The 21,282-nt window shown below is 31.9% G+C and overlaps 1 protein-coding gene across 5 annotated transcripts in view; it reads left to right on the top strand.

Moving 5' to 3' along the window:
- The first annotated feature begins 17,202 nt into the window (after nucleotides 1-17,202).
- LOC132047413 (cyclin-T1-3-like) overlaps nucleotides 17,203-21,282 on the top strand; it is an 8,542-nt gene continuing 4,462 nt past the window's right edge. For 3 of the 5 annotated variants that reach the window (XM_059438464.1, XM_059438462.1, XM_059438473.1), the window contains exons 1-5: nucleotides 17,473-17,494; nucleotides 19,565-20,204; nucleotides 20,391-20,472; nucleotides 20,584-20,718; nucleotides 20,832-21,007. In XM_059438464.1, the coding sequence (XP_059294447.1) occupies nucleotides 17,491-17,494; nucleotides 19,565-20,204; nucleotides 20,391-20,472; nucleotides 20,584-20,718; nucleotides 20,832-21,007 (1,037 nt within the window). In that variant the 5' untranslated portion in view covers nucleotides 17,473-17,490. Of the gene's footprint in view, nucleotides 17,396-17,472; nucleotides 17,495-19,564; nucleotides 20,205-20,390; nucleotides 20,473-20,583; nucleotides 20,719-20,831; nucleotides 21,008-21,099 lie in introns of those variants that run through there. The other 2 variants (XM_059438475.1, XM_059438470.1) reach the window with 2 other exon arrangements.

The raw sequence follows: 21,282 nt of genomic DNA, 5'->3' as shown, positions 1-21,282 counted from the left end.
GGCCAGTTTAATGCCTAAATCTGCTACGGTTCGTCTTTTTAGACCTAACCTCTGCTTTATAACCGTACAGTTCCGATTCCGTTTAACTGAATAACTAGGCTTATTGATATGTATTATTTTCATAAAATATACTATCACTTAGTCATAGAACTTGTAACTTTTCTTCTCTTATTTGAAAACCAAAAGTCAATGCATAACAAAACCTATTTTAGCTTCAAGGCTTCAACTATTGTACCCTAGCTAAAACAACGGCGGAGCAGCAAACCAAAACACGTTATTTAAACTACGTACTACCTTCCGTCTATATATTTTTTTTTAAAAAAAAAAAAAAGTTTTCCACGTCTCCTTAAAAAGTTATTTAGTAATCGTATTAGTAAGATATTTATTTAAATTACTCTTTATCTTCTAAATCTAATTTTATTAACACCCATTAATTGAAGCAATCAATATCAATATATATAATAAAATAAGATAGACAAAACGACGGACACTTTACGACCACTATTTGCATTTATCTTTTTTCTCCTTTTTTTGACATTTTTTTCATTTTTATTGCATTTTTTGACTCATTTCTTCTACTAGCCTATGAATTAATACATACAATAAATGTAGCACTCAAGCCCATATACTTCTTTGCATTAATCCGAATCATCCACGATCATTGTTACCCTTCTTTATCATCAAACGTTTTGAAAGCGTTTCTTTCACAACAAATTAAAGCTATTGAATAACCCATAAAATGGCAATTTTATTAGTTTCAGTTTTTTCTTAACTTCAATTACATATCATTATTATATTACTTCAACAAAATCTTTATCAAATTATGATAAGTAAGACAAATTTAGTCACTACTATCAACCTATTATGTCCCTTTACGCCAGGTGAGTACTCTTGCGAACTTTTTTTTTTTTTTTTTTAAATAAAATTTCCAAGAACATTATATTGTTATTTTTTATACGTGGCTGTGATTTTTTGCAGATTAGAAATAGGTGAGTAATGGATTTATACATGGATGCAACATTCCCTATTTTATTTTTTAGTGATTTTATGATATTATTGTTTTTGGCGGATTATTTTGATTTCTATTTGTTTTATTAATTCTTCTTTTTTCTATTTATATATCTAATGGGTATAGACTTTCTTGAATCGAAATGATTTTTCAGTACTAAAGTTTTTTTTATACCAAATGTTTATTTCTTTTTTAAATAATTTTTACTTTTCATTCCTCATCCTATACATTTATTGATTGTGTAACATGCTTTGTTGCTTAGCTATTAACCGCTAGAATGGAAAATATATCAACAATAGTAAGTGAAGATGTCTATTTTATTATTAGGTTTACCAAATAATTTTACATCTTTTCAATGAAAAAAGATTATAAAATGATAAATTTCTCAATTATCAAAAGGATTCACAATCAAATTGAAGCTTGAAAATTTCTTTCTATTTTGAGTTCTCTCTTTTCAATGATATCTTCTCGTTGAATTCATAGAAAAATATTTTAAAAAGAAACAAGCAAATTTTTTTTGTTAGATTTTATGAAATTTTTAGTATATTTTTGATGATTTTGAGAAGGGTAAGAGTAGTTTTAGTATGCGAGTTTTGGTTATAAATAATATGACGTTCACGTGCGAAAGAATGGGTTGTTAAGAAGTTAAAGGCCAACACTCTTTCTTAAATGAACGGGAGAAAGCAAGAAAGAAAAAGAAGAGGAGAAAAAGAAAGGTAAAACGAAGGAAAAAAGATATGGCAAAAATTAATCGAAGAAATTTCGTCTATGTGTTTCTATCTTTCCTTCTTACTTTCGTAGTATACATTGTTGTTGACACATTTTCCTTTTTGGATGCTTTTTGAAAAGGAGAAAGAATTAAAAATGCAACTCTTGAAAGTTATAGAAGAAAATTAGATAGGTACTTAATATATTCAAATTTATACGCATATCGATATAAAGATATCAAAACCCGTAAAATAAAATAAACAAAGGAAAAGTATGCTTAAATGATATTCCACCTATATAGTTTATATTATTATATAAAATTTAAGTATTTCGGAAGATTAAGAACTCATAATTGTTAAAATATTAAAGAAAAAAAATAAATTAAGTGACAATAATAAAGTGCTTTAGAACATAAAATCTAATCCACTTGAATTGGAGGACTAAAAAAAATTTTTAAAAGTTTTATTATTCGGATATCCAAAGATTATTTTAAATATAATAAGAGTTTTTAATTGCAGTCACAACCAATTCACTAGTAACATTAAATTTGCTAAAAGAAAAAAGTAGTAGATACTTCCCGTTCAAAAAAAAAAAAAAAAAAAAATTGGAACAAATCCAGTTTACGATCAAAACGACTAATATTATGAACAAGAGCAAGCATTGACTATTGAGATGTGCATTTTTCTCTCTATCGGTACCCGTTCGTGATAACAAAGAGTTGTTAATGACTCGGTAATCTGAATAAATTACCTTAAATACATCGAAATAAAGAATTAATTAATGAGCAATACGAAGAAGTTTATGGCATTGGTTTCGTGGTACGGAGAAGCCAAGAAGGTTTAGATCTCAGAGTACTGTAGAAGTTTGTGAAATTAAAGTTATGGCTCCCAATTTCATGCTCTTAATTATGGATTTATGGCTATATTTGGGACCACAAGAAACGAGTATTAATTAACTAAACCAAAGACAATAATTAACTACTTTAATTTAAGAAATAAATTTGATCCTTCGTAACATGGTTTATTAGTTGTACATCAGTCTTTTATGGCGCTGTTGTTATTTGAAGCATTAACCGATTTTTTTTACTATGGTTTCTCAACTTTTTTCTTAATAAGTTTTTACCAAATTTTATACTCCAATGTATAGTACAGTCATGTAATTTCTGGATGTGTGAAGGTTAATTTTAAAACTTTTCAAGAAACCAAAGCTCAAATTTACGCTAAACATCAAGTATTCAAGTGCACCAATGAACCTTATTTTTTTCTTTTGAGAAAGATGAAAGAGTATAATTAATTCGTTCTAAGTATTTGTTAACTATAATGAAAGTTCCTATTGATTTACATCTTCGTATTGTAATTTTTGCGTGTTTGCAAAATTTGGTTTCTAGCTCTTGTCATTTTGGGGGGCAAGTATCTCTAAGCATAAAATTACACACAAAAAATGACATGAAATTTTTACTTTATAATTAGTATTATTTAAATAATTAAATAAATTATTTAAGATACTTATTATGAGATCAAATATATTGAATGCAGAGGTGACTTCAAAAAGTTTTATTCCTACTTTCTTTGTTCATCCTTGTTATAATAGAAAATGACTTGGCCCATTCGCTATCCAAATTAATGGGCTGATCATTTTCACTTATTCTCGTCATTTACATATCAATTATAATAAGCCCATCATATGCAACTCTTGAATTTTTTTGGACGAGGACGGGGGATTTTGGGCGGGGGGGGGGTGGAGGCGTAAATCTCAATTTTGGTGCCTATGTTATGTCTTAAGTTAATAAAATTTGCACGCCTATCTACTTCAGAGCATCTTCAAATATGTGGTTTCGAAGTTTCATAGGTTTCATGCGTAGTTGACTCAACTCCGACCATGCCCTCGGAGTTCCGGGGGAGGGTGCGTGATGCGTAACCAATTTTGGTGCCTATGTTATGTGCTAAGTTAATAAAATTTTTAATCGCCTATCCTAAAAGATCTTCAAATATGTAGTTTAAAGTTTCATTAGGAGTTTAAATACGTAAATAATTGAAGCTCAACCACATATCTTGAGTTCAGGCTTAAATGTCCCAAATGCAACACCACTGGTTTACCTCATGTTATTTAAGAGACCAAAAGTAGTACTGATATTTAGGAGGATGAATGTTACGGTAGCATATTTGGTGTAATATCAAGAATTTATTGTCATAAATTGCTAAGTTTATACAATTGATTCCAACTTATTCATGAATGAGACGTAGTTAGATTGTCGTTTTATCAAGAATCCTTTGTCATAAATTGCTTCTTATAAGGTTCATATAGTCAACTCCAACTTTCTTTTACCTTCTATAATTAGCAATACTTGAGCTCCATTTGACTTGGAATTAACCACAATGAGAAAGTGAAAGAAAAAAATATGGAGATTTAGAACTTTGTAGTGATTCGAGCTTTGCATGGATGGTACCTTAAGCTTCAAGGAGTGCACCCACGGTAAGAATTACTTAAGGAAGAAAAGTACTTAAGTTGCTTAGGCCCTTTTTCCTTTTAAGTAGAAGTATTAATTGCTGAAGTTTAGCCATGTTTTTGGTTAAGTAGTTTTTTTTTAACCAACATCATTTAGTTAGACTGGCTAAGTTTAATCATTGAGGAAGTTCCTTAGCTTAAAACACATTACACAATATATTGTCTAAAATTAAGTAGAAGAAAAAATTAGAAAGATGACATGCAGAATTAAAACATGGGGGTCAAGGCACCTATCCTATGCAGGAAGGGTCCAATTAGTAAATGTTGTTTTGCTCCACATCCATGCTTACTGGGCTTCTATGTTTATCTTACCAAGGAAAGTACTGAAGCAAATTACTACCTTGTGTAGGAACTTTATATGGAGTGGCAAAGAGAATACAAATAAGGCACCATTAATAGCATGGGACCCCATATGTAAATCTAGGAAAGAGTGGGGGGGGGGGGGGTCCTTGGCATTACAGATTGCTTGATATGGAATGAGGCTGTTGTAGCTAAGTATGTATGGAATGTGGCAAACAAGGCAGATGACCTGTGGGTGAGATGGGTCAACCATATTTACCTGCAAAACAATGAGTGGTGGCAATATAAGGCACCTGCGGACAGTTGTTGGTACTGGAAGAAAGTGTGTGCAATGAAGGAAACATTCAAAGCTGGTTGTGTACAAAATGGATGGATCACTGCTCGTGGGATGTATACAGTTCAAGCGGGGTATAAATGGAGGAGAGGGACTAGGGCACCATGGCCTAGTTGGAGAGGAGTATGGAACAATGCTAATGTCCCAAAACACAGCTTTATCTGCTGGCTGGCAATGCATAACAGATTATTGACAAGAAGCAGGCTAGTAAAAATGAATATTGGTGATGATGATATGTGTATTGTGTGTGGAGGACAACTAAAGACAAGAGATCACTGTTCTTTCAATGTGCATTCTCAACACAGTGCATGAAGGAACTGCTCGGGTGGCTAAAAGTCAATACAAGCAACTGAGAGGTGCAAGGGATATGGAACAGACTAGCTAGGCAGGCAAGAGGGAAGGTGAGTTGCAGCTTTGCATGGTGTGTACTTGCAGCTGGTATCCACTACATCTAGAAGGCAAGAAATGAAGCAGTAAGGAACTTGAGACTCTCCCATCCTAGAACTTAATGAAAAGAGTAATGGTAGAGAAAGTAAGCATCGAATGTTACTTCATCCTTATCAGGAAAAGTAAATGTACAGATAGGGATTGGATACTAGACATACTAGAGGGGATACATGTATGAAAATGAAAAAGGATAGCAGTAGAATATAGGAAAGGGTGGTCGGGAGAGTGAGGATTATTGGTAGCTGGCTTGAGAAGCTGAATTAAAAATGCTGTAATCGACTGAGAATTGTGAATAATATATATATAGTTTGTTCGACCAAAAAAAAAAAAAAAAATTAGAAAGAAGAAGCTAAAGAAAAAGGCCAGAGTATGGTAAGTGAAAAGAGACCAATGAACTTGTTAAATATTTTCTTTTACAAATAATCGGTTACAACAGAACGTGATTTTGATAATGTTTTTTATGTCATTATGTGCATTCTATTAAAACAAATAAGAAAATCAACGTCCACATTTACACAGAAGTTTAGATGCATGTATTCTCGTATTATAAAATCCACCACGCTTCCGAGAAACATTGGGATTGGTACTTTAGTATGTCATTAACTATGGAAATCAATTTCAAAAGAAGAAGGATATTATTCATTCTAAGTATTCATTCATAAACTGTATCAATTGCCTGTGAATACCTTTTCCTACCTTTTCCTGTTGTATTTCATGCGTACTTGTATAAGTTTAGGTTCTAATTCTTGTCAATGAATGCAACAATTTTTCTACTAGAAGAGTGGGTTGGATAGCGTCCACCCACTCTTCTAACATAGTTAAAATTAAAAAATAAAAATTAAGGTGGGGCCCACTCTCCTATAGTAGAAATAAAAAAATTAAAAAAAATAAGGTGGGGTCCACGTGAACAATTAGGAGACAATTTCAAAAAATTAAGGTGGGGTCCACGTGAAGAAGTAAGAGACAATTGGCAAAAAAAAAAAAGGACATTTAAATAATGATAATAAGTTCGGGAAATGGTAAAGGTACGCTTACGGTAAAAATTTAAAGAAGTAAATTCATAAAAAAAGAAATAACAATTTAAATTGAACACAAAAATCGGTCAAGAAGTCATAAAACCAAAGATTTAAAACTTATACCTTTCGCAGATAAGTTTAGACACATACGTCCACACAAATAATGGCGAATAACATCAAAAGCATTTAAATATAAACCAAATAAACGTATACACATATTTTCTTAAATGACGGTTGGTCTATACTTAAAAATTTAAGATTACAACAGATGCTAACACACGAAAGCGCATTTTTGTTGTTGAGTAGAAAGAGATGATGGCATGAAACTCAGTAGGAGAAGGTGTATTTCAAATCTTTTAATTGGAGAATCAAACCAGGAAAGTCATATATGGGAGAAGCGGACTAAGTAAAATAATTTATTGATATTTTTAATTAATTGAATTATAATACTTTCTTTAATAAAAAATCCATAATTATATAACTAAAAGGTACTCTCTCCGTCCTAATTTATGTGACATAGTTGGACTAAGACAAGTTTAAAAGAAAAGGAAAGATCTTTTAAACTTATGATCTAAAAAGCAAGTTTCGTGATATTTGTGTGGATTTAAATCATTTTATTAAATGTAAAAGATAAGTTTTAAGTTTAAATGCATTTCTAAACATAAAAATATATTATTCTTTTTAAGATTTCAAAAAAAAAAAAATACTATTTTTTGTGTTGCACGAGCTTTCATCATCTAGTTGGCTCTCCGATTTGCGTATCCACCATTTAGAACCTCTCATTAGCCTTTGCTTTTTAGCCCATGTTTGTTTGTTTATCCTGGTCGTACAAGCATTCGACTAGGCCCAATATAATCCAAGCTAATGGGCTGCTTTTCTTTTCTTATTACTAATACCATATATTGAGGATGGTTCTATCGGAAATAGCCTCTTTTTTTTTTTTTTTTGTACGAAGTGCCCTTCAAATGCATTGGTCTTTAATTTTTGCCTCTCAAATTGGTGGTCTTTAATTTTTGTCTACCATGAGGTTTGGGGTTCGAATCCCAAAAAGAAAATTTCGCAAGGCGTAGTTTTGTAGCAAAGTTAGGTCCGCCAGGAAAAATTAGGCCTTAAGGCAGAGTTTTGCCTTCATGTATAATCACTAAAAAGTTAAGGTAGAGTTTCGGGGCGCAAAACTCTATCTTACGGAGAGTTTCAAACTCTGCCTGAAGGTTGCAAATCTCTGCCTTGCGAATCTAAATTCTACCCTGCAATTTTTTTTTTAATTTTTGGTAGCGGAGGTTCAACCCGAAACCAAGAGATTCTAAGAAAGGACAAAAATTATAGACCACCAATTTAAAGGCAAAAACTAAAGACTAACCTAAAATATGGGAATTCTGCGCGAACCGCTTCTCCATAAAGATAGAGTTTACGTACATCCTACTCTATTCGACTCAACCAGAATTCATTGTGTATGTTGTTGTTGTAATATATATTAAAGACCCGCATGGCCATAGAAATCAAATATTTTTCACTTTCAAAGGAATTTTTGAAGTTGTAGACTTTGAGTTGAAGATGAATTGTATTTGGTTATATATTTTGCAAAAGAGAAAAGAGAACATTTTGGGTCTGTTTAGAAAGCCACGGGTTAATTGGAATTGGTGCAATTACTAGGGTAATGCACAATCTAGTAATTATGATGACCTGTTTATTTGTCATAACGCAATTACAGTGTAATTACACGTATATTGTTTAGTCGCACAAGTGTAATTACACGGTTAGATTAAATTTTAAATAAAGTTAATAATCAAAACTTAAAAGTTAATATTTGACAAATACGTGCCTTTGTAAATGATACTAGTATAAGTACCCGCGCGATGCGCGGAGAACTATAAGAGAAAAAAAATCATATTATATATATTATGCGCAAACTATTTTATAAAACCAAAGAGCGCTTCTTAAGTAATATTTGCTACAATAAAATTAACTATAAAATAAATGTTTAAACAACTATTATGAATGTTCAAAAGCCTAAATCGGTTTTAGACAAATATACAAATCAATGAGAAATGTTAACATATTTTACTCACAATTGGATGCCTTCATTGCATTTAGATGAACCTCAAGCATAAAAAAATTATATTAAGAATATATTAACACCCGCTACAGCCGTAGCAATGACCTCCCATGCTTAAACCTCCTGCACATCTATATAAACAAACACAAACAACATAGTATTTTTTTTTTAATGCAAATAACTGATCAGTAAAGTTAATACAATGCTCGAAGTTATTTTTGCATTGTTCAACTTCACCCATATGTCTACCAACGTTGAGCACAATAACACCCTTGGTATTCTAAATGCTTTATAAATGGAGAGGAAGCATCCATTTCATTTAGATATTCATGATAACCAAACATTGAAAATAAATAAAACTATGCCCAATACAGAAATATTTGCAATCCAACATATAAAAACTTGATTGCTAATTTCAGAGGGTGACAAAATAGTTGATCAGACATGAAATTAGCACTGGTGTTATAGACACCACTGACTCTATGATATTCGAACACAATGGTGCCTCCTCTGCAGCAATTCACATCTGACATGGTCAAAAAGTGATAAATGACATGTTCAAAAAGTGATAAATGAAAAACATGTACAGTTGTTTCAATTAACTGCATAAAGAGAATGAAATAAGATATCTTTCAACAAATAGTGTAATTATTCATGAACTGATACACTTCTACATTGTTTTCCAGTTAAAAATTAGAAGCATTCTTTCGATTTTTTTAGATCAAAAAAATCCTTTGAAGGCGTTCCACTTTTGGACTTTGATTCCGAGAAGATTGCTTCTTCTTTAAACTTGCTGCACCATTCCTTGGTAATGGTGAAGTTATGGTTTCCAATTGATTTCCTTTGTGTGTTCTTGCTGCAGAGTTTTGTTCGAAGGCAACTGCTCTTTCTTATCTACTTGATGCTTCTCATTTTGTCCCTCAGATTTTTTTAAGCTTTTGCACCTCCAAAATCTATAGATGGCAGTCTCAAGCGAGAAACAAATTAAAAAAAACAGACAGCAAAACGGTGAAAAACTTTCTAGTGAAAGCTAATTTGTGGAAAATACTCCACCAATTTGCACAAACAAAAAGAGAAAACTTCCAAGAATACAAAACAGATTATCACAGTAAAGTTGATAATGGCAACCAAAAAGAATCCAGTAGCTAAAAATCATGAAAAGATAATGGTAATATTTACAGCTTAGACAGAAGAAGAGAGATAATAGTCAAAATACCCCCCAACGTTTGACCAAAATGCCAACAAATGACCTATTAAATATTTGCCCCTTTTTTGTTGATGTGGACAAGAGCTGACTACACCGCTCAGCCGCGATGCCTTTTTTTTTAAAAAAGCATCATGTGTTTTAAAATGCCAACCTGATCGCCACATAGATGCCACATAGATAAATTTAAATTCCTCCATTTTTAAAGCTACTTCATCTTCTTCTTCACCCTATTTAACACCCATCTCCATTTTTTGGTCAAAATAATACCCATTATAAATTTAGAGCTAGGATAGTGATTATTCTTATAATCCTGCTTTTCCCAAATCAAATTCACAAAAAAAAAAAAATCAAGGAAAAAAAAACGAAAACTGAAAAAAAAAAAAGGTTGAAAATCTAATCTTGTTAAAGAAAATCTGATTGAAAGTTTTTGTTTGGAGTTGCTACTTGTTGCTTGGTTGGAGTTGTTAAGCACTAATTCTTTGATTTAGTGGAGAAAACTAAACTCCATTGTTAGGAATTTGGAGAAAAGTATAGAAGAGCGAAGAACACCAAGTTAAAGGGAAGATTGCTTCTTTTAAATTTTGCCCCTCATATTTGAAATCTTTAAATTTTGTTGCTAAAACCCATAGGTTCCGGTGTTCGATCCCACACGCCAAAAATTTGGTTCTATGGTGGAAGGAAGTTATGCCGGAGCATACTTATCATTCCAATTAAAAGTTTGCCCATTAAATTTTGCCTTATAAGGCAAACTTTTTGTTATACTTTAAGGTGCATACTTTTAGTTATGTTTTATGGGACAACTTTTAGCTAAGGCATTACTAAAAGTTTCCTTGAAAAGTTAAAAAAATATATATATATATATATGAAAGCCCTCCCACTTTCTCTTTAGTTGTGTTCAACATACTTTTAAAAAGTCCGCCGGAGGGCGACTTTTTTGTTCGAAGGCTTTTAGTTGTGTTTCTTTCTATATATATATATATATATATATATTTACTTTTCAAGGTAAACTTTTAGTTATGCCTTTTAAAAAAGTATGCCCCAAAGACCCTAAAAGTATGCCCATAATGCGAAATTAACTTAAACTTTGCCTTATAAGGCAAAGTCTATGCATTAAGGAACATAATTTTGTTATGCCTTTTTGCCCCATAAGGCATAACTAAACTATGTCTTAGGAAAATCTCGCCTATCTGGATTTTTAAGCTATGCCATCCGGCATAACTTTAGCTTTTCCTTAAAGATTGTATGCCGGATCCTAAAGATACTCTCCCCCCAAATTCTCGCTTTGCGAAATTATTTTTTTATTTTATGTTTCGAGCGAGGTTCAACTTTATGTATTCTTGATTGTTTGATCAAATTAAATGAAATTTGTTCTACTTGGTGTTAGGAAGCTTCCTTTCACATTTGAATTTTTTTCCCAAATCAAATTCAAAAAAAAAATCGAAAAAAAAAATCGAAAAAAAAAAAAAAAAAAAGGTTGAAAATCTAATCCGTTAAAGAAAATCGAAAAGTTGCTTGTTTGGAGTTACTACTTGTTGCTTATTGGAGTTGTTTAAGCTAAGCACTAATTGAGTTGATTTTGGGAGAAAATTAAACTCCATTGTTAGGAATTTGGAGAAAACTATGAAGAACACCAAGTGGGTTTCTTTAAATTCTTAATTGTTTGATCAAATTAATGGATGAACTTTGTTCTACTTGGTATTAGGAAGCTTTCTTTCACATTTGGGTTTTTTTGGATCAGTTGGTGTGTAACGAACTTTGATGATGATGATGTTGATTAAGATGAAGAAGAATGGGTTTTTGATCCTCATACCGAAAATGGAGTGTGGAAAATTGAGAGAAGCAAGTAAATGGTAGGGGGGAAATTAATAAAAATGAGTGAATTAAAGAAAGATTGTGTGTTGAATAACCTGAAAGTCATTACATTAGTACATCGCCACAAAAAGTGCATTTTAATATTGAAAAAAATTGTTATAGGACTGAAGATTTCGTCAAACGTCTGAGTATTTTGACTATTATCTCCGTAAGAAGAAGCTATCAACAACATCGTCTCTAAGTCTTCATTTGTTCGCACTTAATGGAGGTCCGAATATGAATGGTTTGCTTTTGCTCCGACACAAGATCTAAGTATTTATCAGTCTTAATCATTAAGATCTAGAACCAAGACTTAATATCATTAAGAGGTATTTTGTACAGATAATTTTTACCAACCCACCCCCTCCCACCACCCACCCCTACCCCCTCCCACGCACCTACCTTAACCCCCCATCCCCAACCTACCCTCGTACCCACCGCACCACCACCACCCACCCCCACCTATCAACCTCCCCCCCCCCCCCCCCACAAACCCTATCCCCAAAAACCCCCACCCACCACCACTACAAACATCATTACTAGCAAACATAAATGATTCATTTTTTTATCAAATAAAATTTTTATTTTATTAAATTTGTATTTATTTTCTAATATTTAGTTACTTTTTTATTTGAATTGTATATTTATTATGTTTAAATAAATGCACTATGCACAACATGTTCAAAAACAAACAAATTTAATCATATAGTTCAGATCTGTAGACAACATCTTAATTACAGAAGCAAGACGTCTTAATCTTTTTAAAACAAACGGCGCCTAAATCTCCTTCCACTTGCTGAAGCATCATCCATCTTCAGAAACCCACCTTTCCGTTGCACTAAAGTCAAGCCTAAAGGATACAATATTTAAACAAAAATTTAAAATGCAATAGCTAATTGAGTGGAAATTGAAATTGCAGCAGCAATGTTTCCGCAAGGCAGAACAACACGCGTCTTGGATTTACTCAAGTTTGACAGTGCTTCAACTCTTTGATAACATAATGTAAGAGCAATACATTTTGCAAAGGAAGAGAAATTAACCACAAAAATAATACCATTAGTATAAAATTTGGGTGTAGATTCCAAAACTGAAAAACTTTTTGCTAAAATGAATTGAGAACGTAATAGTGGTTTGCAGAGATGTTAACCAAACATAGAGCTTGGGAGCTTCTGGTTTGAAGTTGTTTTAGTGGAGGCGCTGTAGGTAATCACTAATTAGCAAGTTATTTGGGAAAATTGAATGCTGAAATGTGAAAAAATACAGTACTTGTACACAAAAGAATCTCAGTGTCTGTGATCACTTGGAAGCTTAATCCAAAGGCTAATGTTATTTTTTATACGTCACTAAGTCAACTACAGAAAATGTTTATGTGAAACCAGAATCGACATGCAGTATCATATTGAGCTCTAAAGACTATTGTTAAGAGATGAACGTTGAATCGACATGCAGTATCGTATTGAGCTCTAAAGACTATTGTTAAGAGATGAACTTTCCCAAGCTTTGTGATTTGCTACATCTTCTTGGCATTCTATGAAATTCATCTGAAATTGGAACTGATAAAGCAACAAATGAAGAGGAGTTGTTTATTGTTGGTTGAAGAAATTTGTACCGGTGTTTTATTACTACTCAGATGTATGCTTTTTCTCTCCCACCTAAATTCAACAGTCAACATAACACTGTTTTAAAATTTTTACTGCAATATGTAATATATGTACATAAAAATAAAAAAATCGCATCCGCCACTGCATACTGGCAATGCTGCTATTCTTCACTATTGTTTTTTTTCAAACTTCGGTAACTACAATGGCCCTAGAAGGAAACTTCCTTTTCTCCCAGGGTATCTCTGTAAATGACTTTCTCATAATCGCATGACTCCATCTCCTAGAAATTAAATCCTATCCATCTGTCGTAGACAATAAAGATACATTTTGAACAAAGATGATCAATGAAACTTCGCCTTTAGGGTCTTCCAATTGCACCGCTTCATCTCTTAGATATTCAATGCAATATGCCTATATCCCTCTTTCAGTATGAACCTTCATATTTCCTTCGCAAAACCTCCATATCCTCATTTTACTGCATAAGGCAGTCCATAAGAATTGTTTATCGGTTTAATGCATCGATCCCCTCATTATGCACCTTACACATCTCTGCTACAAAACTATAAATAACCGCAATACAACAACAAATAACGAGTTATCCAACACGATAATGATGAACAAATGACGTTTTTCATTGACATAATTTTAAAAAATTAATACTATATGAAATTGAATAGAACAAATGGGTGAGGTTAGCTTTTGCTCACAACTGTTGAAAGGGAAAAGGAGAGAAACTGTAGGATTGTTACTGAGAGAAAAAAACTGTAGGATATGCGTTTAGGATGATAAGTTGTAACTGCTTTGAATTTAAAAGTATAATTTTTTTTTTAACTCTTTAAAAATCTGTAATTTGTTTTAGGTTGACACTTGGCAGTTTAATAGGGTTTTGCCTCTCCTATTATATATAGATAGATAATTTGATATTTAAGATTCATATTGTTTCTTGAAAAATATTAATTAATAATCAAATATTTATAACTAATATTGTAAAAATAATTGATATTTTTTATTTAATAATATTTTAATTTAATTAATTATAAAAGCAAAAACACATGTTTTGAACATCATGAACTGCATGTTTGATAAAAATGATTAACATTTATATATAATGTCATAACATTATTCAAATGTTTGACAAAAATAATCTAACAATTTTAACTGAAAAATGAACAACATGCAATGTGAAATAACAAATCAGGACTACTAAAGTAAATAAATTGAAGCCGTAAATATAACCTAGATTCAAAATAAATAAAAAATTAAAATAAAAAAATTAACATAATACTCTTATGTCAAATTCCGATCTTCGAGGATCTATGTGATACATAGCTTAGGAGAGAATTAAAGTAGGAGCGCTAGAGAAGATTTACCAAAAGCTAAAAAAGGAATAGATTATAAGAATTGAATAGAGAAGATTTACTAAAAGCTAAAATAAGTTCCAACATAACTTAAGGAAAAATAATTCCAAAAAAAAAAAAGAAAAGAAAGAAAATCTAATAAGTCTATAACCTCATTCAATAACGAAATTCTACTTTAATAACATCACTCATTAAATGACACGTTTGTTAATGACTCATTATTTTTAATTTAGGAGGTGTAGTTTTAAAAAATAAATTAATAATGTAATTATGCTAAATGATGAAAATGAAACAAATAAGAAATAAAAAAATACTAGCAACTACATAGAATCATAAGATTAAAGATTGGGAAGTGAGAAGAAAGGAAATGTAATATAAACAATGTAAAAAGAAAAATATTTTTAAAATAAAATAAAATAAATTTAAAAGTAAAAACACTTAAAAATAATCAAAACAAAAATCAACAACAACAACAACATACCCAAAGGAAATCCCACAACGGGTCCTGGGAGGGTAGAATGTACGCCGACCTTACCTCTACCGTGCTAGAGAGGTTGTTTCCGGTAGACCCTCGGCATAGAACAAGCAATTCAAAGCAAGACGAAAAAGGAATAACAAACAAACCATGAAAACAGATTAATACAATAGTCAAAGTACAAGAAATAACAAATAGTAACAGAAATCGACGAGCAAGAAATTACAAGAGTAATACTATGACTACTAGCATGGAAGGATAAGTGTGACAATACTCAACTACCTATTAACCTTCTACTCTAATCTGTGCACTCCAAAACCGCCTATCTAAGGATATGTCCTCGGTAAGCTGGGACTGCGCCAAGTCTTGTTTAATCACCTCTCCCCAGTACTTCTTCTGTCTACCTCTACCTTTCCTGAAACCGTCCATAGCCAACCTCTCACACTTCCTTACTGGGGCATCCAGGCATCTCCTATTCACATGTCCGAACCATCTCAGTCGCACTTCCCGCATCTTGTCCTCCACCGATGCCACCCCCACTTTTTTCCGGATATCATCATTTCTAATCCTATCCCTCCCAGTATGCCCACACATCCATCGCAACATACTTTCATCTTCTGAACGTGAGATTTCTTGACTGACCAACATTAAAAAAATTAAAATAAAAATAAAAAAGGTAAGAAATAACCTTTTAATTACACAGTGTAGTTACCACTAATTCTCACCTCCCCTTGAGACTTAAAGAGTGTAATTACACCCCTTCGATTATAACCAATTCCATGCTGACCAAGTCATTACTTGGCCAGACAAACATGTTTACACTCAATTACACACAAATCTAGTTCCTAAGTGGCTTTCCAAATGGACTCTTTATTTGGAATTATGAAAATGGAATTGGAAATAAGGTTATAAGCTGTTTTACACCTTTCATAGCTATATATTGATTCTCAAATAAATTAAAAAAATTATTTCAGAAAAAATAAATAACTTTTATGACCAAAGAAACCTAAAATAAAACAAAAATAATAAATAATGGGAGGGCGGAAAGTTCATTATCACAGCTCAGCGGCATGTTCCTCACTAGCCATATTCCTTCTATCCAAGTTTTTAAATCTTCATACGGCAATTGCATCAGAACATAAATAAAGGGGAAATAAAGTTTAATTAATTGATATACAAATAAGACAGCTACATGAAGAAGAAAAAAAGAAAGGGAAAGGAAAACAGCTTCATGCTGACTTTGCAAAACTCCTTTTAGTTCAAATTTTTAAAAGTAAAAGAGACAAATTCTTAGATTGGAAGTTGTTTTCAAATGAATCCTTAATTTTTTTTCTTTCTACGCAAGGGACAAACTTATTGAGGACTGAAGTATAGTTATTATTTTATTTAGGGACCAAAAAATTTCGATATTCTTACAATCATCTATACGCTAAAAAATATCATAAAGATTTTATTTGATCTGGTTGTATCTTGTCATAGTATTATCATTTTCAATGAAGAAAAAAGAAAAGTTGAGTGTAGACCAATTAAGTTAGGTATTTATTTAAAGATTAGGAGAGAATTAAAGTAGGAGTGCTAGAGAAGATTTACCAAAAGCTAAAAGGAGAATAGATTATAAGAATTGAATAGAGATCTATATTATAAAAGACTTGTATCTTTACTAGCTTATCATAATCTTATCGATATTATCGCACTCATTACACTCAAATGGCGTAGAGTTTAAATCTCGTTTTTTCTATTTGTTCATAGTCTCATCATTTCAAATGAAGAAAAAAAAATGGGAAGTTAGGTATTTATTTAAAAATTAGAAAAGAATAAAGCAGGTGTGCTAGAAACGATTTACCAAAAAAATAAGATGGGAATTAGATTACGAAAATTGAACATAGATTTACATGAATGAACCGTATATTTATTAGGAACAAATAAATTTGATCGATATTATTCTAATTATTTAAATCCAAAACATAGCGGAAACTTAATATACCAGACTATCATTTATTTATATATAAAAAAAAACATAGTAAATATCAAAATTTTTGCTTCTCATTTTTTTTTTTTTCATAATCTTATCATTTCAAATGAAGAAACAAAAAGACGAGTAAGCCAATTAAAGTTAGGTATTTGTTTACTTCAACATTAAAAGAGAATCAAATTCCAAATGGGAGTGCTAGAGAAAATTTTACCTAACTACTTTTTTTTTTTCTCTCTCTTTCAAAATAAATGGATAAATGTTAATTTCGTACGCCTGTAACTAAACTTGTTAAACTCAACTAACATTAACCTAAGTTCAAACACTTTATAGGTCATCAAAATATATGGACAAAAAAAAAAAAGTCATGAAATAAAAAAAAAGAAAAGAAAAGAAAAAAGAGAGTATAGTTCAAGATAAACATAAACACATTATATAACCGCTTTCCTTACCAAAAAATTCCAAATAAATTACACGCATCTCATCAAATCTCCAAACCCTAATTTCAAAGCAATCAACAAATACCCTTTTTCGATCTAAATTTCGTTGCTATTTTAAGGTAATTTTCCTTTTTTTCATTCAGATCTTTAAATTTTGCGATTTTTGAGGATCAATGTGTATGTAGCTTTGATTAGGTTTTTTTTTCTTGCAAAAATGGGTACTTTCTTTAATATTTGTAGTACTTCTAATATATGTTCATATAATACCCTTAAGTTTTTATTTCTGTGATTGGATAGCTGAAAAATTGGCACTTTCTTGAAAATCTTGAAATTACTTGTTTGGATTTGTTGGTGGATGGTAAAGTTTGTTTCTTTCTTTATTAGTTTAAATTAAAATTAATTTTGATGATGATGATATCCTTAAGTTTTATGATTATTGAGAAATTCTGTGATTGGATAACTGAAAAATTGGAACTTTCTTGAAAATCTTGGAATTACTTGTTTGGATTTGTTGGTGGATGGTAAAGTTTGTTTCTTTCTTTATTAGTTTAAATTAAAATTAATTTTGATGATGATGATACCCTTAAGTTTTATTGTTATTGAGAAATTCTGTGATTGGATAACTGAAAAATTGGAACTTTCTTGAAAACCTTTGGTATTATTCAGAGTATTTGTTTGTATTTATTTGTGGATGGTAAAGTTTGTTTGTTTCTTTATTTTTTTTAATTAAAACTAGTTTTGATGTAGATTAAAGTTTTTTTTTTTTTTTTTTTTTGGCTCCAATTAAATTCAGATGATGAATTGTTGTATCACGGGTTGATTTTCCGATTTTCGGGGATCTATGTGATACATAGCTTAGAAGAGTTTTTTTTTCCCTTGCAAAATTGATACTTTCGTTCTTTATGTTCGTGAGCTAATTCAACTTTTTGTTTGGATGATGATAATACCCTTAAGTTTTATGATTATTGAGTGTTATGCAATTGGATAGCTGAAAAATTGGCGGTTTGTTGAAATTTTTTGGTATTATTAAGAGTATTCAGGATTATTACTTGTTTGGATTTGTTGGTTGATGGTAAAGTTTGTTTCTTTCTTTCTTTCTTTTTTTTTTTTTTTTTTTTTTTTTTTTTTTAATTAAAACTAATTTTGATGTAGGGTTCTTCGAAATAAATTCAGATGATCAATTTTTGTTTCATGAGTTGATTTTAGAAAAAAATTTGGTGTCAGTTTTTAGCTACTGATTGGTCATAGATTTGTTGAAACTTGAAAAAATGGGTTGTTGAAGTTGTGTTGAAAAATAGTTTTTGGAACTTGAAAATATTTTTGAAGATAAATTTTCAAAATCTGATCAAATTTCTTGAACAAACAATGTTTTCATTTTTTTTTTTTTTTTTTGAAATCTATGGCTAATGGGATCTTAGTATTATTAACGTTAATTTAATGTAACTGTTGTTGTAGTCCTATTTGAATCTAGTTTCAGATAGGACACAAAGATTCAGCCATCATGTTTGCAGGCTAATGAACCCGACTTTGTGTCAGTTAATGGATTTTGGATGGAACTGTCTCCGTGGAAAGGATTTAATTTTTTGCTCATAGGGTTTTGTTTGAAAACACTGTAATTTTAGTAAAGTTTCAGTCTTTCTTACATTTCCTATGCTTTTTAATCTTTAAAAGAGCTGAGAATATGTTAGTTTACTGAGTATACCAGATTGAATGTATTCTGTGCTAAGGGCCCGTTTGGCCATGACAATTTTGAAATTTGAAAAAAGTAGTTTTTGTTTTCTAAGTGAAAACTTGTATTTGAAAATTGGATTGTATTTGGCTATGACTACAAATTGGAGTTGTTTTTGAATTTTGTGAGTGATTTGGAGTGAAAAAAGTCAAAACAACGTTTTGGTGTTTTTCAAATATCTGAATTTTCCGAAATTTTATGGCTAAACATGATTTCCAGAAAAAGTAAAAAATATTTATGGCCAAACAATTAGTCACTAAAATTTAGTTCTATTTGAGTCTAGTTTCAGATAGGATACAAAGATTTAACGATCATGTTCTCAGGCTAATGAACCTGACTTTGTTTTGGCTAATTGTTTGCTCTATTTGGTTTTGTTTGAGAACACTGCAATTTTAGTTTGAAAGTTTCAGTCATTCCTATGTTTTGTATGCTTTTTAGGCTTTAAGAGAGTAGAGCTTCATGTTAGGTCACTGATTATACCAGATTGAATGTCTGTTTCTGTGTTAAGAGAAATTGATGCAATTTAGTTTGTACTGATCTTTATTTTTGAATTGAACAGGAATTATGGCTCTCGCCCAGACTTACTATTCTCAAGGCGGCCCTTTTCGTGGAGACTCTAGGTCTTTTTATGGTAGAAACCAGATTGGTGGAACGGTCCATTCCTCTGCTTACAACCATTGTAACGCTGCTGTTGGCCATGTTTTCAACTCTAATGGCTCCCATGACTTTAGTAGAAATTTTAACGAGTATGGCTACAATTATGATAATTTCATAAAGCCTGAGGCTGAACCTTCTTTGAAGAGGAGGAAGTGCTCAACTTCTGGTTGGGAAAGCAGTGGCAGGTACTCTCAAGCACCCAATGCATGTAAAAAAGATGTTCCTTCAAAGCAGCCAAGCGCATGCTATAATGTTCCTGTAAGGAATGCTAGAGCGTATGATGATCCTTATTCAACTGGTAACAACAATTTAGCCATTACTACCAGTACTTCTAGACCTCCTCCTGATGCAAGGGTACCCAAGTGCTCTAAGCGCGACCGTTCATGGCTTGAGGATACCGAAACTGATAATATCTTTATGTCTAAAGAGGAAATTGAGAAATGCTCTCCGTCGCGGAAAGATGGTATTGATGCAATGCATGAAGCACATTTGCGATACTCGTATTGTGCTTTCCTTCAGAATCTTGGTATTCGCTTGGACCTGTAAGTTTCCATTTGGGACTTAAATCAATTGTTCCTTACACAAGTTTGCAAACTTTACTTCAAATACTCTTAAGCTTTTGGGACTTGTCTTCTCCTATTTTTCTCAGGAGGATTGCTAGAATAAGTTGCTTGATCCTCTGAATTTATTATCTGACGGAACTAATGCTTGTTTGTACCTGCTTGCAGGCCCCAGACCACAATAGGAACTGCCATGGTTCTGTGTCACCGCTTCTTTGTGAGGCGATCACATGCATGTCATGACAGATTTGTGAGTTCATTGTTTATGCGCTAAAATTTGCTATATGTTTGCTCCCCTTAACTTTCCAGTTCATTATGTCCAATGCCTGGCTAATTGTTGGTATTTTAATGATTTATGCAGTTGATTGCGACTGCAGCTCTCTTTCTTGCGGCGAAGTCAGAAGAGACTGCACGGCCTCTCAACAATGTTCTGAGGGCCTCATGTGAAATTTTCCACAAGCAGGATCTTGCAGTTCTATCATATTTGCTACCTGTGGTTAGCACTTCTGCTTTGTCTTTGTGCATCATTAATCATCCTAATATCCTTCATTTGGTAAAACTGTGATGCTTTGAGCATACTTCTAATGCATTTATGGTGCTTTTTGGCAGGACTGGTTTGAGCAGTACCGTGAGCGTGTTACTGAGGCTGAACAGATGATATTGACCACTTTAAATTTTGAACTGAATGTGCAACATCCATATGAACCTCTTACATCCACCCTTGAAAAATTAGGGCTTTCTGAAACAGTGTTGGTGAATCTGGCACTGCATCTTGTCAGTGAAGGGTAAGTTAATCAATCTCTATTATGACTCTAATGTGGTTCGGGAATCAAAGTTGATTTCTGTTGGAACCTTTTGTTGTATTTTGGTATTACAGCTTCTTTTCCAGTGGTCGTAGATTCCCCTAATAATACCAAAATGATGATATAAAGGGATTGAATATTTCATGGTAGCTGGATGATAAGTTCTCATCAAACTTATGACTCATTTTAGATCTACAACTGCTTGTAACTTGTGTAAAAATGTGGTTTTTCTCTCCCTTGATTGCTCTAGCTACCTG

The sequence above is a fragment of the Lycium ferocissimum genome, chromosome 1, assembly GCF_029784015.1.
Source record: "Lycium ferocissimum isolate CSIRO_LF1 chromosome 1, AGI_CSIRO_Lferr_CH_V1, whole genome shotgun sequence".
NCBI lineage: Eukaryota > Viridiplantae > Streptophyta > Magnoliopsida > Solanales > Solanaceae > Lycium > Lycium ferocissimum.
Note: the sequence above shows the minus strand (reverse complement) of the source record. Positions and strands in the feature narration are given on the sequence as shown.